The sequence below is a fragment of the Hypanus sabinus genome, unplaced genomic scaffold (assembly GCF_030144855.1).
Source record: "Hypanus sabinus isolate sHypSab1 unplaced genomic scaffold, sHypSab1.hap1 scaffold_62, whole genome shotgun sequence".
Classification (NCBI taxonomy): domain Eukaryota; kingdom Metazoa; phylum Chordata; class Chondrichthyes; order Myliobatiformes; family Dasyatidae; genus Hypanus; species Hypanus sabinus.
The window spans coordinates 417,772-432,261 of NW_026781476.1; the positions used below are offsets into that span (position 1 = coordinate 417,772).

Genomic DNA, 14,490 nt, shown 5'->3' on the forward strand with positions numbered 1-14,490 from the left:
CCCGTTCATGTTTTTCTGCAGATCTGCAGCATCTGTGGGTCACTGCTCTATGTGTCCGTGTAGCTTCACCTTTCACCCGTTCAGACAAGTCAGTGAGATCCGGATCTGTCACGTCCTCTCGTTGTGGGTGGACAGTGCTTTTATCTCTGCAATAGTTTCTGCATGTTTCATTCCACTGTTTTGTGGTGCTGAAGTGCAGCCGATGTTTCTGGGTGTCTGACCCGTTTATGTGAGAATTTAGCCTTTTCTATTTCTCTGAGCTTCTCATAAATGTGTAAAGTTTAGTTCATCTTCACTTCAGAATTTCCAAAGCAAAACCCAGTCAGTCAAATAGTTCCACACAATTAAAATAGCTTATTACATTTTTTTCCATTTTTGTACTATATATATATGTATATTCATATTTTAAATCACAATTGTTAAAATCTATTGTTCTGAATCAGGTTCTACTGCTGCCGCAGGGACAACGAATTTCATGACACATGCCGGTGCTATTAAACCTGATTCTGATATTGATATGGGAGACCCACCACCGGTCACCTGATCCCAGTTACCACTGATCGCAATGTGAGATTGAAGCATTTTCCATATATTTGCTTTCCACAGAAATGACAACAGTTCAGTTTCCTTCTGAGCTTCCAGAGCAGAAGCTCAGTCTGTCTAATATTTCCACACAATTAAAATGGGAAATTTGTTTATTATCATCATGTGCTGAGCTACAGTGAAAATCTTGCCTGATGTACCATCCACGCAGATGGATACATTACAACAGTACATTGAGCTGATATACAACAAAATAATCACTGTAAGAAAGCATTGTGGCTGCAGAGAAAGTGCAGTGCAGGTAGACATATGGTGCAGGGTCACGTCGAGTTACATTGTGAGGTCGAGTCCATTTTATCACTCATTTGGCTTATAGCTGTAGACAGGAAGGCATACTTCAGCTTGATGTTACGCACTTTAAGGGTTTTGTATCTCTTCCCCGATGGGGGAGTGGGTTTGCAGCAAGAATGTCCAGGTTATGAGGTTATTTGAGTACATGGCCTGCTTTTCCAAGGGAGGGGAAGTGTAGGAAGAGTCCATGGAGTGGAGACTTGTTTTTCTGATGTTCTCTGCTCTCCAAAGTTCTCTGAAGTTCCTTGCAGTCATGGGCAGAGCAGTAGTCAGACAAAGGCGCGAAGAATCGACATGGAGCTCAGAGACCTTGGCCGTCACCCTGCCTTGTGTAGCTGGATCCTGGACTTCCTGTCAGATCACCAGCAGGAAGTAAGAGTGGGCTCCATCTCCTCTGTCTCTCTGACCCTCAGCACACATACCCCACAGGGTTGTCACTTTGGCCCTGTCTTTTCCTCTCTGTGCACCCATGACTTGTGTTGCCACCCACAGCTCCAATCTGCTAATTAAATTTGCTGACAGCACTACATTGATTGGCCTAATCTCAAATACTGATAACAATCGATCAAATGCATCCTGACAGGGCTCGGTCCAAACAAACTTTTCACGCTTCTTCAGGAGATTGGTCAGAGGAAGAGTGATAGCAGCAGAGTTCTTACGATAATATCCATCCATTCCCAGAAACCTTCTAAGAGCCTTCTTAGCAGTCAGAATAGGAACTTGAGAAATTGCTGGGAGTTTTGCCAGAACAGGAGCCAACTTGCTTTGACCTACAACATAGCCAAGACAGGTCATACTGGCATGGCCATATTCACTCTTAGCCAAGTAAACTGTAAGGCTGGCCTGGGAAAGCCTGTCAAATAGCTTTTCTACTGCAGAGATATGCTCTTCCCAAGTGCCACTCCCCTGTAGCTAAGTCATCAATATAGGTATCTGTGTGTTCTCACCCTCGAATTACAAAATCAATCATTCTCTGGGATGCTCCTGGAGCATTTTTCCTTCCAAAAGGCAAAACATTGTATTCATACAACCCAGATGGTGTCACCAATGCAGAAATTTCTCTACCTCTGTCCATCAATGGAACACACCCCAATACCCTTTCAACAGATCAATCGTTGTAAGAAATTAGCTTTTCCAGCCTTATCGATGCAATCATCCACTCTAGGGATAGGATAGGCATCTGTTTTTGTTACTGCATTTACCTTTCTATAATCAGTGCAAAATCTAACACTACCATCAGGTTTGGGCACAATAATGCAGGGTGACTCCAATCTCATTTTGAAGGCCTAATAATACCATTCTCCAGCATATACTCAAATCCCTGGTCAGCCAATTTACACTTTTCTACGTTCATGCAATTTGGGTGTTGTTTAATCAGTTTAGCTTGACCAACATCTACATCATGTACTACGACCGTGGTTTGCTTGGGAACAAAGGGAAATAAATCTTTAAACTTCAAAAATAATTCCTTCAGCTGTTGTTGTTGCTTTGGCTGCAGATGAGACAACCTGTTAGCAATGTTTTCTGGAACAACCGAGTTCATTAACCTAACTGGGACCATGTTTGGCTTGTGAAAAGTCTCAGACAAGTCAATTGTTTCATTCTCAGGGTTACCAGATTCATTTGTTTTGACAACAACACACACAGATGGTACCTACTTGTTCAAAAAAGGTTTTATCATATTTATGTGTACCACCTGTGTTAGTTTACGTCAGTCAGGTGTTTTAATTACATAATTCACATCATTAATTTGAGAGACTATCTCATACGGTCTATTGAATTTCGCCTGAAGTGGATTCGTCAACATAAGGCAAGCACCTTATCTCCCACCTGGTATTTTCTTTCTCGAGCCCTGTTATCAAACCAACACTTCATTTAGTTTTGAGAAATTTTTAAGTTTTGTCTCACTGGACTACAGGTTTTGTGTAGTTTATTTTTGAAGATCAAAACATAGTCTAACGAGTTAACATGTACATCCCCATCAATCCACCGTTTCTTTTAACAAGGTCAAAGGTCATTCTGCGACCAAATACAATTTCAAATGGAGTAAACCCCAGTGATTCCTGTACTGACTCTCTTTCTGTGGACAAAAGCAAATGTATTCCTTCATTCCAGTCGTTTCCATTTTCAATACAGTATGTCTTAATCATTGTTTTGAGGGTAGAATGAAATCTTTCTAAAGCCCCTTGTGATTCTGTATGGTACGCAGATGATGCAATTTGTTTTGCTCCCAGTTCAGAAACTACCTGTTGGAATAATCCAGATGTAAAATTGCATCCTTGATCAGACTGGATTTCTTTAGACAAATCGAATAATGTGAAAATCTTGGTAAGAGCCCTCGCCACAGTTTTAGCTTTAATATTTCTGAGAGGCATTGCCTCTGGGAATCTGGATGCAGTACACAGAATAGTTAGCAGATACTGAAGGCCAGCTTTGGTCTTTGGCAATGGGCCAACACAATCCACTATAACTTTCGAAAAAGGGTTCACCGAATGCAGGTATAGGCCACTGTGGTGAGCTCATTAGGTTTACCCAAATCTTGACAAGTACCTTTTGGAAACTCTTATTCAGGGTAAACATAACTTTATGAGTTAAAGCAAACTGATCTGCTAATCCAGCAGATTCCTGCATAGTGGCAGCATCATTTCCATCTAAATACGTCTTTCTGTCATCAGGGACACACCTTCTGAATTCTTCAATTAAAACCAACTCTTTCAAGCTGTTAAAATCATCATTTACATGTTCAGATGTGCACCAGTGGTCAAAAGACACAAATTTCTCATAAGCAAATTCTGTATGTCTGGTTCACAGATTTCTAAACTTTTGCCTGTCTGCTTCTGGGACCAACTCATAAGCTTTGAGCACAGCCTGTTTCACTAGGTCATAATGTGTGGTGTGTGACCATGTGGTTAAGGTGTTGAACTAGCGATCTGAAAGTTATGAGTTCGAGCCTCAGCCGAGGCAACGTGTGTGTCCTTGAGCAAAGCACTGAACCACACACAGATCCTGCACATTTATAGCCCAGTGGCAATGACTGGGTCAGCATAAATAAGTAAATAATCAGCTGCTTCAGCTACTGTCAAAGCAGAATAAGCTTGCTAAGCCTTCCCCTTAATTACACTTTGTAAGAGAATTTTCTTACTGCTTTTCTGTCTCTCCAGCCTGAAATTGCCTCTGCCTCCATCTTTAATTTTTCTAACTTGCACTGGAGCTCAAGCTCACTAGGTTTACTTTCAGGAAACACCTCCAACTCCTCCACTTTAAACACATCCTCAGATACATAATGTTCAGCTATTATCCTCTGCATCTGTGCCCTCCTCATTGTCAATTTCACCTTAGCAAGTATTAACACTTTAGCAATACTCAATAACTCAATCCTTCTGGTGTCCTCTAATGCCTGAGAGGTTCACACTTCCAGATATCTATCAACATCCATTGCTGCTGATTTTCCACACACAAATAAATCAAAAGGGATTTATCCAATGAAATCAATATTAAATCAATCCTTAAATTTGTTCATATCCCAGACGCAGGCCCCATTTTGTTACAAACCATAACGCTTTAGAAACAAACCAGCAGCAACAGACTACTCCCAGTGGCCACACATTTTATTTCCACATCCCATTCCCATTCTGATATGTCTATCCATGGCCTCCTCTACTGTCAAAATTAATCCAAACTCAGGTTGGAGGAACAACACCTTATATACCGGCTGGGTAGCCTCCAACCTGATGGGATGAACATTGACTTCTCTAACTTCTGTTAATGCCCCTCTTCCACTTCTTACCCCATCACTGACATATTTAATTGTTTGCCTGTTTTCCATGTCTCTCTGGTGCTTCCCCCGCACCTTACTTTCTCCTGAGGCCTCCTGTCCAATTATCCTTTCCCATCTCCAGCTCTGTATCACTTTTGCCAATCACCTTTCCAGCTCTTAGCTTCATCCCACCACCTCCAGACTTCTCCTATCACCCTCCCCCCACTACTTTCAAATCTCTTAGTATCTTTCCTTTCAGTTAGTCCTGATGAAGGGTCTCAGCTTGAAACGTTGACATTTCTTCTCCTTATAGATACTGCCTGGCCTGCTGGGTTCCACCAGCATTTTGTGTGTGTTGTTTGAATTTCCAGCATCTGCAGATTTCCTCATGAGTGTTATGTGTATAAATCTGTAGAAATAAATCTCCCAAACTATTCTCAGGGGAAACAAGGCTTGGAGTTTTGAGATGGTAAAGTATGAAAGTTCAGTTCAACTACAGAATAGGTGATGAGAGAGAGATATTTGTAATCCAGGGTAAATGTTGAGAGAAGGCAATTATGTTGTATTCCACAGGTTTCATGGTGGTAAAACGAGACCAACAGTCACCGTAGATTTTATCTGTCATCCTTCCAAATCCACATACTAATTATCATCCGAAGTGACTTGTCATAAGGGGTATCATCTTCAAGTGAACTACCACACCACAGCCAGGCAAGGGGTAACACATAAGTGGTCTCCACAGGATATCCCAAATCAGATCCACTCCTATGGATCAAATGAGGTGACAACCACACATTCGATGTAAGGTGAATCCACCCTTGTGGGCAAAGGAAAGTTCCAAACAGTGACCCTTGGCCACTAGTTCCCTGGTTTCGACCCTTCCATTTTTCCTCCTTTGTCTCTGTCTGTCTCTGAGTGTCTGTGTCCTTGGTTAAAACTAAACAAGCTGCACACGATGTAAACAAGCTGCAAATTGGACTGATTTGTCTTTTTAATCTCTCCCTCTCTCTCTCTTAAAATGAAAGTCCACAGCAAACAAAACCTAGGGATGCATAACAATGGCCACTCCCCATTGTGAGCTGAGAGGTGTGCCAGTAGGTGGGATGACTGTGTGAATCCTTTCCCACATTCTCAGCAGGTGAACGGCCTCTCTCTAGTGTGAACTCGCTGATGTCTCTGTAAGGTGAATGACTGAGTGAATCTCTCCCCACAGACTGAGCAGGTGAATGGCTTCTCCCCAGTGTGAACTCGCTGATGTCTCTGTAGGCTGGATAAATGAGTGAATCTCTTCCCACAGACTGAGCAGGTGAACGGCCTCTCCCCAGTGTGAACTCGCTGATGTACCAGTAGGGTAGATGACAGAGTGAATCCTTTCCCACATTCTGAGCAGGTGAACAGCCTCTCTCCACTGTGAACTCGCTGATGACTCTGCAGGGTGGAAGAGTCAGCAAATCTCCTCCCACATTCTGAGCAGGTGAATGGCCTCTCCCCAGTGTGAACTCGCTGGTGTCTCTGTAGGTTGTAAGAGTGAGTGAACCCCTTCCCACAGACTGAGCAGCTGAACGGCCTCTCCCCAGTGTGAACTCGCTGATGTACCAGTAGGGTAGATGACAGAGTGAATCCTTTCCCACAGACTGAGCAGGTGAACGGCCTCTCCCCAGTGTGAACTCGCTGGTGTCTCTGTAGGCTGGATAAATGAGTGAATTCCTTCCCACAGACTGAGCAAGTGAATGGCCTCTCCCCAGTGTGAACTCGCAGGTGATTCTGTAGGTGGGATGACTGAGTGAATCCCTTCCCACAGACTGAGCAGGTGAACGGCTTCTCCCCGGTGTGAACTCGCTGGTGACTCTGTAGGTGGGATGACTGAGTGAATCCCTTCCCACATTCTGAGCAGGTGAACGGCCTCTCTCCACTGAGAACTCGCTGATGTCTCTGTAGGCTGGATAAATTAGTGAATCTCTTCCCACAGACTGAGCAGGTGAACGGCCTCTCCCCACTGTGAACTCGCTGATGTCTCTGCAGGCTGGACAAATGAGTGAATTCCTTCCCACAGACTGAGCAAGTGAATGGCCTCTCCCCAGTGTGAACTCGCAGGTGATTCTGTAGGTTAGCTAACTGAGTGAATCCCTTCCCACAGACTGAGCAGGTGAACGGCTTCTCCCCGGTGTGAACTTGCTGGTGACTCCGTAGGTGGGATGACTGAGTGAATCCCTTCCCACACTCTGAGCAGGTGAATGGCTTCTCCCCAGTGTGAACTCGCAGGTGTTTCTGTAGGTTAGCTAACTGAGTGAATCCCTTCCCACAGACTGAGCAGGTGAACGGCTTCTCCCCGGTGTGAACTTGCTGGTGACTCCGTAGGTGGGATGACTGAGTGAATCCCTTCCCACACTCTGAGCAGGTGAATGGCTTCTCCCCAGTGTGAAGTGGCTGGTGAGCCATTAGGTCAGATGACTGAGTGAATCCTTTCCCAGAAATTCAGCAGATGACCAGCCTCTGCCCAGTGTGGTGTGAACTGATTGGTGTGTCCACAGGTGGGATGACCAACTAAACCTTTTCTCACACACAGAACAGGTGAATGGCCTTGCCCAGTGTGAACTTGCTGATGTACCTTCAATTGTGATAACCGAGTGAATCCATTCCCACTGTCTGAGCAGGTGAAAGGCCTTTCTCCTGTGTAAAGTGACGGGCTTGCGAGTTGGTCAGATGACCGAGAGAATCCCTCCCCACAGTCTGAGCAGGAAGGATGGTCAATTGGATCCTTGCTCCACTTCTTAAATATCTAGACAGAGACAACAAAACTGTTGTGCCGTGCTTGAGCTTCCTGGAGACGAATTCCTTCTCATTTTTAACCTGTAAAAAGATTTACAAAATCCATCAATGGGTGTAGGACAACATTTCAGATGACATTACTTGAGTTGCCAAAGTTTGATCTGGTATCACACTGTTACAGTGAGGTTCTACCCAAGTTGGACAGAGAAATCATCTCCTGACTGGGCAGAGTGCTGGTATCTGGAATGACCATCAATTCCCTGATGCTCTTCCTGTCTCTATAAGAATGGGGCATTTCTGCCATCTCCAATCTGTGCCTTGGCTCAGTTTGACTCTCCCCATTGGTATAATTCCCTGTTCCCACTGAGCTGCATGGGTTCCTGGCCCCACAGTAACTGAAACACTCTCACACAAATAGTTTTTTTTGACGTGCAGCTGGGATCTTCTTTTATGTATTATTAACTTAAAGTGCCACAGTTTTAACGCCATATAAAAAATTCCTGCTGAAATGACTGGTTGGTTCACACAGCTGTCAAAATGGGTTAGAGTGAATTTTTGTATTATTTCAGGTTCTTGTCACAATCATAAAAAATTTGAACACAGAAACAGACACTTTGGGCCATCTAGTTTGTGCTGAACTATTTAAACAGCCCACTCCCACACCTCTACCATCCAGGTACCAACACAAACCTCTTAAGTTTTGAAATCGAGCTCGCATGCACCACTTGTGCTGGCTGCTCATTCCACAGCCGAATGACCGTCTGTGTGAAGAAGATTCCCCTCATGTTCCCCTTAACATTTCACCTTTCACCCTGAACCCATGGTCTCTGGTTGTTGTCCCATCCAATCTTCATGGAAAAAGCCAGCTTGCATTAACACTATCTGTGCCTCTCTATCACAATCAAATCTCACCTCAATCTTCTGCATTCCAAGGAATAAAGTCCTGATTTGTTCAATCTTTCCTTATAACTCAAATCCTCCAGAAATGGCAACATCCTTGTGAAATTTCTCTGAAATCTCTGAACTTCTTTTACATCTTTCCTGTAGGTGGGTGACCAAAACTGCACACAATACTTCAAATTAGGCCTCACCAATGTTTTCTAGAAGTCAACATAACATCCATCTATTGTTATCAGTACTTTGATTCATGAAGGGCAATGGGCTGAAATCATTCTTTCCATCCCTATCTACCTGTGATACCACTTTCAGTGAATTAAGGACTTGTATTCCCAGGTCCCTTTCTTCTACAACACTCCTCCGTGTCCGACCAGTCACTGTGAAAGACCTCCCTTGGTAGGTCAGACCAAAGTGCCACAACTCACACTGGTCTGCATTAAATTCCATTTTCCATTTCTCAAACCATTTTCCCACCTGGTCCAGATGACACTGCAAGCCTTGATAGTCTTCTCGCAGTCCGCTAAACCCCCAGTCTTGTTGTCATCCACAAATTTGCTGATCCAGTTAACCACACTATCATCCAGATTACTGATATAGATGATAAACAACAACAGATCCAGCACTGATCACTGTGGTAACCACTGGTCAGAGGTCTCCAGTCAGAGAGGCAACCATCTGCTACCACACTCTGGCTTCTCCCAAATTACTGGCTTCTCCCAAATTCTCATCCAATTTACTGTCTCATCTTGAATGCTGAGTGACTGAACCTTCTTGACCAACCTCCCATATGAGACTTTGTCAAGTGCCTTGCTAAAGTCCATGTAGACAACATCCACTGCCTTGCCTTCATCCACTTTCCTGATAACTTCCTTGAGATACTCTATAAGATTGGCTAGAGCCATGCTGTCTATCCTTTATCAGTCCACACCTATCCAAATACTTACAGTATATACTTGGTTCCTGCACACACATTCCAATAACTTTCCCAGTTCTGATGTCAAGCCCACCGACGTATTATTTCCTAGTTTATTTTTACAGCCTTTCTTGAACAGCAGAACAACATTGTCTGTCCTCCAATCCTCCAGTACCTCACCTGTCACTAAGGATGATTTAAATACCTGTGCTAAGGCCCCGATAATTTCTGCACTTGTCTTCTGCAGGGTCCTAGTGATCAACTTGTCAGGCCCTGGGGATTGATCCACACTAATTTGCCTCAAACCCCTCCACCTCTGTAATCTGTACAGGGTCCATGAAGTTGATGCGGCTTTGCCTCACTTCTATAGACTCTGTGTTCATCTCTTGAGTAAATACGGATGCAAAAAAAATCTCCCCAAGTCTATGTTATCCCTTTATATGGATTACCATTCTGATCTTCCAGAGAATTAATTTTTTCCCTTTCAATCTTTTTGCTCTTAACATATCTGCAGAATCCCTGAGGATTCTCCTTCACCTTGTCTGCTGGGGCAACCTCATGCCTTTATTTCTTTCATAAGTGTTCACTTGAATTTCCTGTATTTCATAAGTACCCCATTTGTTCCTCTCTGCCTGTACCTGGTATGCACCTCCTTTTTATTGATCTGGGAGAGGAAAGCCAAAGGGGTTATAGATCTGCATGGTGGGAGGTGGGGGTAAGGAGGGTTAAACTAAAGTTGCAGGCGGAATGGGAGCCTGAATAACAGAACAGATAGTGGAGAGTTTTTGGAGACAGATGTTGTTCAGGCCTCAGACAAAGTCAGGAATGAAAAAGTTGAGCATGGTGCAGTGAATATGCTGAGCCCTGTATATTTCAATACAAGGAGCAGCATAGGAAAGGCTGATGTGTTCAGGGCATGGATCAACACCTGGAATCAACACAAGGATCTGGCAACTGTGGACTGGGACAGGCTGCTTTATGGCAAAGGTGTGCTTGGTAAATGGGAGGCTTCAAAGCGAAATTTTGAAAGTAGTAAGCGGGTATGTCAGAATAAAAGGTAAAGATAGAAACTGTAGGGAAACTTGGATTGCACGAGATATTGAGACCCTGGTAAAGCACAAAATGGAATTGCATAACAGGGATAGGCAGTCAGTTTCTTATGGAGTATAAGAAATGCAAGAGAACACATAAGAAATCAATCAGGATGGCTAAAAGATGGCATGAGGTTGCTGTCACAGAAAAGGTGAAGGATAATCCTCAGGGATTCTCGTGATAGATTAAGAGCAAAAGGATTGCAAGGCACAAAGTTGGTCCTATGGAAGACCGGAATGGCAATCCACGTGTGGAAACAAAGCAGATGGGGGAGATCTTAAATATTTTTCCATCTCTATTTACTCAGGAGATGGACAAAGGATCTATGGGAGTGTGGAAAAGCGGCATTAACCATTTCAACCCTGGGGGAAAAAACACTCCTCTGGCCACTCACACGCTCAATACCCCTCATCATTTTATACACCAAAAAATGTCTCTAAATATAAACAAGGAAATTATACATTGCACAATCTACTTTCCATGATTCAGTACATTTACACAGACAGGTGTGTAAAAAGGGCCCAACGAATACCAGGGACAAACAGGCCCAATTCACCAGAACCACAAACTGTTCCTGCTGCTACCATCCAGGAAATGGTACCACAGCCAAAGGAGCAGCAGGCCCCGGGACATCATCTTCCACCAGGCCATCAGTCTGATTAATTCATGCTGATACAATTGCATTTCGATGTTATATTGACTGTCCTATGTACAAACTATCTATTATAAATTACTATAAATTACACATTGCCCATTTAGATGATGTAAGGTATATATTTCTACTCCTCATGTTTATGAAATATGTATCTAATAAAGTCAAATCAATTCACCCTCTCCACTATCTGTTCTGTCATTCTGGCTCCCATTCCCCCTACAACTTATTTTAACCACATCACCCCCTCCCCTGCTCACTATCACTAGCAAGTCTTACCACTAGGATATTCATCCCCTCTTGTTCAGTTCCTCTAACTAACGAATCCCCTATCAGTCTTTTGACTTTCCTCTGCCAGGTCATTCCCCCCACAGCTTCTGAAGTGGTCCACCTGTTGTTGTGTGAAATGGCCACAAGAGTACTCTGCGATGCCTATTTAACCTCATTCCCCTTCCTGACTCTCACCCAGTTTCCTGTGTCCTGCACCTTGGGAGTAACTCACCTCTCTTCATGTCATATCTATCACCCCTTCCAACTGCTGGATGATATGGAATTCACCCATTTCAAGCAGCTCATTGAAGTGCAGGGTTACAAGTTGCAGCTGGATGCACAACTTGTAGGGGAGGGCATCAGGGACACTACAGGTCTCCCCTCCTTCCCTCGAATAACCCTCTAATTTGTAATAACCAGTGTGCAGATAAATCTTGTACTGTGTATTTTTTACCCAGTGACAAGATGTGCACAGTGAATTTTATATAGAGAGGTATTCATTTTCACAGCTAGCAAATCACTGTCAATAGGAACTTTGATCTCCTCTGGGTTTGATCGAGTTCATCTGCACTCTCACACAACCTATGTAGCAGGCCTGTAACAGGAAATGCAGGAGTTTCTCACCAAAGCTTTTACACATTGTCCATATGTGGTTTGCTTGCTAAATTACGCTTTAAGAAGTCAGATTTCCAAATATCACTCCACTTCTTCCCACTTGCAAATTCTCCAGCAACTTTTGCATCACCAAAATGCAAACAGGCATCACTAGTTTCTGTGTTCTACATATATATTCCCCCTGAACCCGCCCCCAATGACTGACGGTGGTGAACTCAGTGAATGAAATCCCAATGAATATGAAGGGATGGGCAGTAGTCTGTCTCACTGGAGTCTGGCACATTTGTGAAGTGAAAGCTACTTGTTGCCCAGGGCAAAGGTGTTTGATATCATAATGTACCCAGAGAGAATGGGACAAAACATGTTCTCACCGGTAGAAAAGTCCAGAGCAAGAGGAGGTAGAGGAAGCAACACACACAAAATACTGGAGGAGCTCAGCAGGCCAGGCAGCATCTACGGAAAAGAGTACTAATGATGAGTTCCTCCGACATTTTGTGTGTGTTGCTTGGAATTCCAGCATCTGCAGATTTTCTCTTGTTAGTGATTGGAGGTAGAACAAAGGTGATTTTCTCAACTGCTGATGTAAAAGATTTTGTTCCCTTTCTCCGAGTTCCTAATCCTTGCGTTTAGATAGCTGGAGCTCAGCTCTGTCTGAGAGATCCATCGGTTCCCATTCCCTTATCAGCCAGAAGCTCCCCGGGGCCCGTGTACGGATCGTGGGGCTGAGAGAGAGGGAAGAGGACAGGACTGTCCCGGGATTGCTGCCCACGGTGTCCGAAATTCAGAGGAATTATCCTGAAGTCGGTATTTAAGATAAAAACACGGTTTATCGCTCTTACCTGCAACCGACATTTTCAAATCCTTCTGTGCACTGCGCGCATGCGTGAAACTCAGGGACGGCCTCAGCCTGACGCCTGCGCATTTCATCGGCGCTTCAGCGCCGGCGAAATTCTGAACGAATTGCCCTATGGGTAATCACGGTGCCATTAAAGATTTCTGCAAGCACCGGTTCAATGTCCATAACTCATTTTTTTTTATCTTGGGTATAGAAAAAATCTGCAGCTGTTTTAACGCAGAAAGCGGCTCCCATAAGCAATATACTCAATATCAACGTGTATCTAATGCCAAAGTAAAATGCAGATATAAATCATAGGAGATTCTGCAGTTGCTGGAAATACTGAGAAAACATTTTCTATGTATTCCTCTCCAAAATTTCTGCCTTATCTGTTGATTTCCACCTGTGTTTTGCAGAAATTAACCACCTTTTTTTTCAATCAACCAGTTTCCAAATGCTTCTAATCTTTCACTTTTAACCCCTGACTCAGGCTGGCAAATCTTCGGTTTCTGACTCTGCACCAACGAAGATTCACTCGCTAGTCTGCTGTCAGACTTTAGAGGTGCATTGTATTTCGAGACCGCAGGTTCGTTTACTGTGAGTGTCGCTTTAAGTGGCTGAGTGAGGCGGGGCTGTGACGTCAGGAACAAGCTGCGGCAGCGGGAGCGGGAGCGGGAGAGGGAGACAAGCTGTTGGAACTTCAGCGTGTGACTGCTATAGGCTGCAACTCTTCCATGCCCAAAAGGTTGGGTTGATCTGATCATCGGCACGCAGTGCACAACGGATGTGTGACTGTCACTTCGTATCATCCATATGTGTGGATTTGCTGGAGTATCCTGTGGTATCACTTTTGTTGGCCCTTACCTGGAATCGGGGTGTTCTGTGGTAACCACTTGAAGACGATATTCCTGTCACTGTCACCTGGTGTTATTTCTAAGTGGATTTCGGAACTAATCGACGGATAAGATCTTTGGCGACTGTTATTTCGTTTACCCAGCGTGGAATGTGTGTGGAATTCTTCGTAATTGCCTTCTCTCTACATTCCCTTTATTAGTAACTACGCTATACAGCAATATAAATGCAGATATATCAAACAGGTTAGCAATAATTGTGTGTGTGTGTGTGTGTGTGTGTGTGTGTAAGTAAGTAGGAAAGTCAAGCTTCTTCACGCCTCGGGGTGAATGGATACCGTCTTACGGTGATGAGTGAAGTTCGGTTCAGTTCGTGGGATTGAGTCGAGTAGTGATGGAGAGAGAGAGGGAGAGTTTTGAGTCTTCAGGTAAGCTGACGCCGTCGATAGTCCCGTCGTCCTCCGAAATCCTTTAGAAGTCACCGACTGTGACACTACAAACGGGACCGTTCTTCTGTGGTGGAGTTATTAACCCAGGCGAGGGATGGACACACGAATAACTCCCCACCGGTCACAGCCTTTTCACACTGCGAGAGCCACTGATCGATGCTCCGGATCGATCTTCCAAAACCCACCTTTTTCTGTGGACACAACAAAGCTCATTCAGTGTCCAAAACCATATGTCTGGAGGTCTATCAGCGGACCTCCTACTTATCTCACCGTGCTGAGCCCCAGCTGTCCATCAAACAGTTCCTCCCTTCTCTCTCTGTAAGAACACAGAAGCTGACAGTGTCCTTGTAAAAGTGTCAACAAGCTTGCAGAGAAAGCATAACACCATCTCCGAGCACTCTCTCTCTCTCTCTCTCTCTCTCTCTCTCTCTCTCTCTCTCTCTCTCCCTCCCTCCCTCCCTCCCTCCCTCCCTCCCTCTCTCTCTCCAACAAGGTG

General features: G+C 44.2%; 1 protein-coding gene across 1 annotated transcript; it reads right to left on the reverse strand.

The window, feature by feature from the left end:
* Window positions 1-666: 666 nt before the first annotated feature.
* Window positions 667-12,765, reverse strand: LOC132389642 (zinc finger protein 229-like). The gene is made up of 2 exons (XM_059962171.1): window positions 12,699-12,765; window positions 667-7,501 (listed from the first exon to the last, which is right to left on the reverse strand). Exon 2 carries the CDS (start codon window positions 7,088-7,090, stop codon window positions 5,783-5,785), a length of 1,308 nt encoding a protein of 435 aa, XP_059818154.1. The 5' UTR covers window positions 7,091-7,501; window positions 12,699-12,765; the 3' UTR covers window positions 667-5,782.
* Between the last annotated feature and the right edge of the window lie 1,725 nt (window positions 12,766-14,490).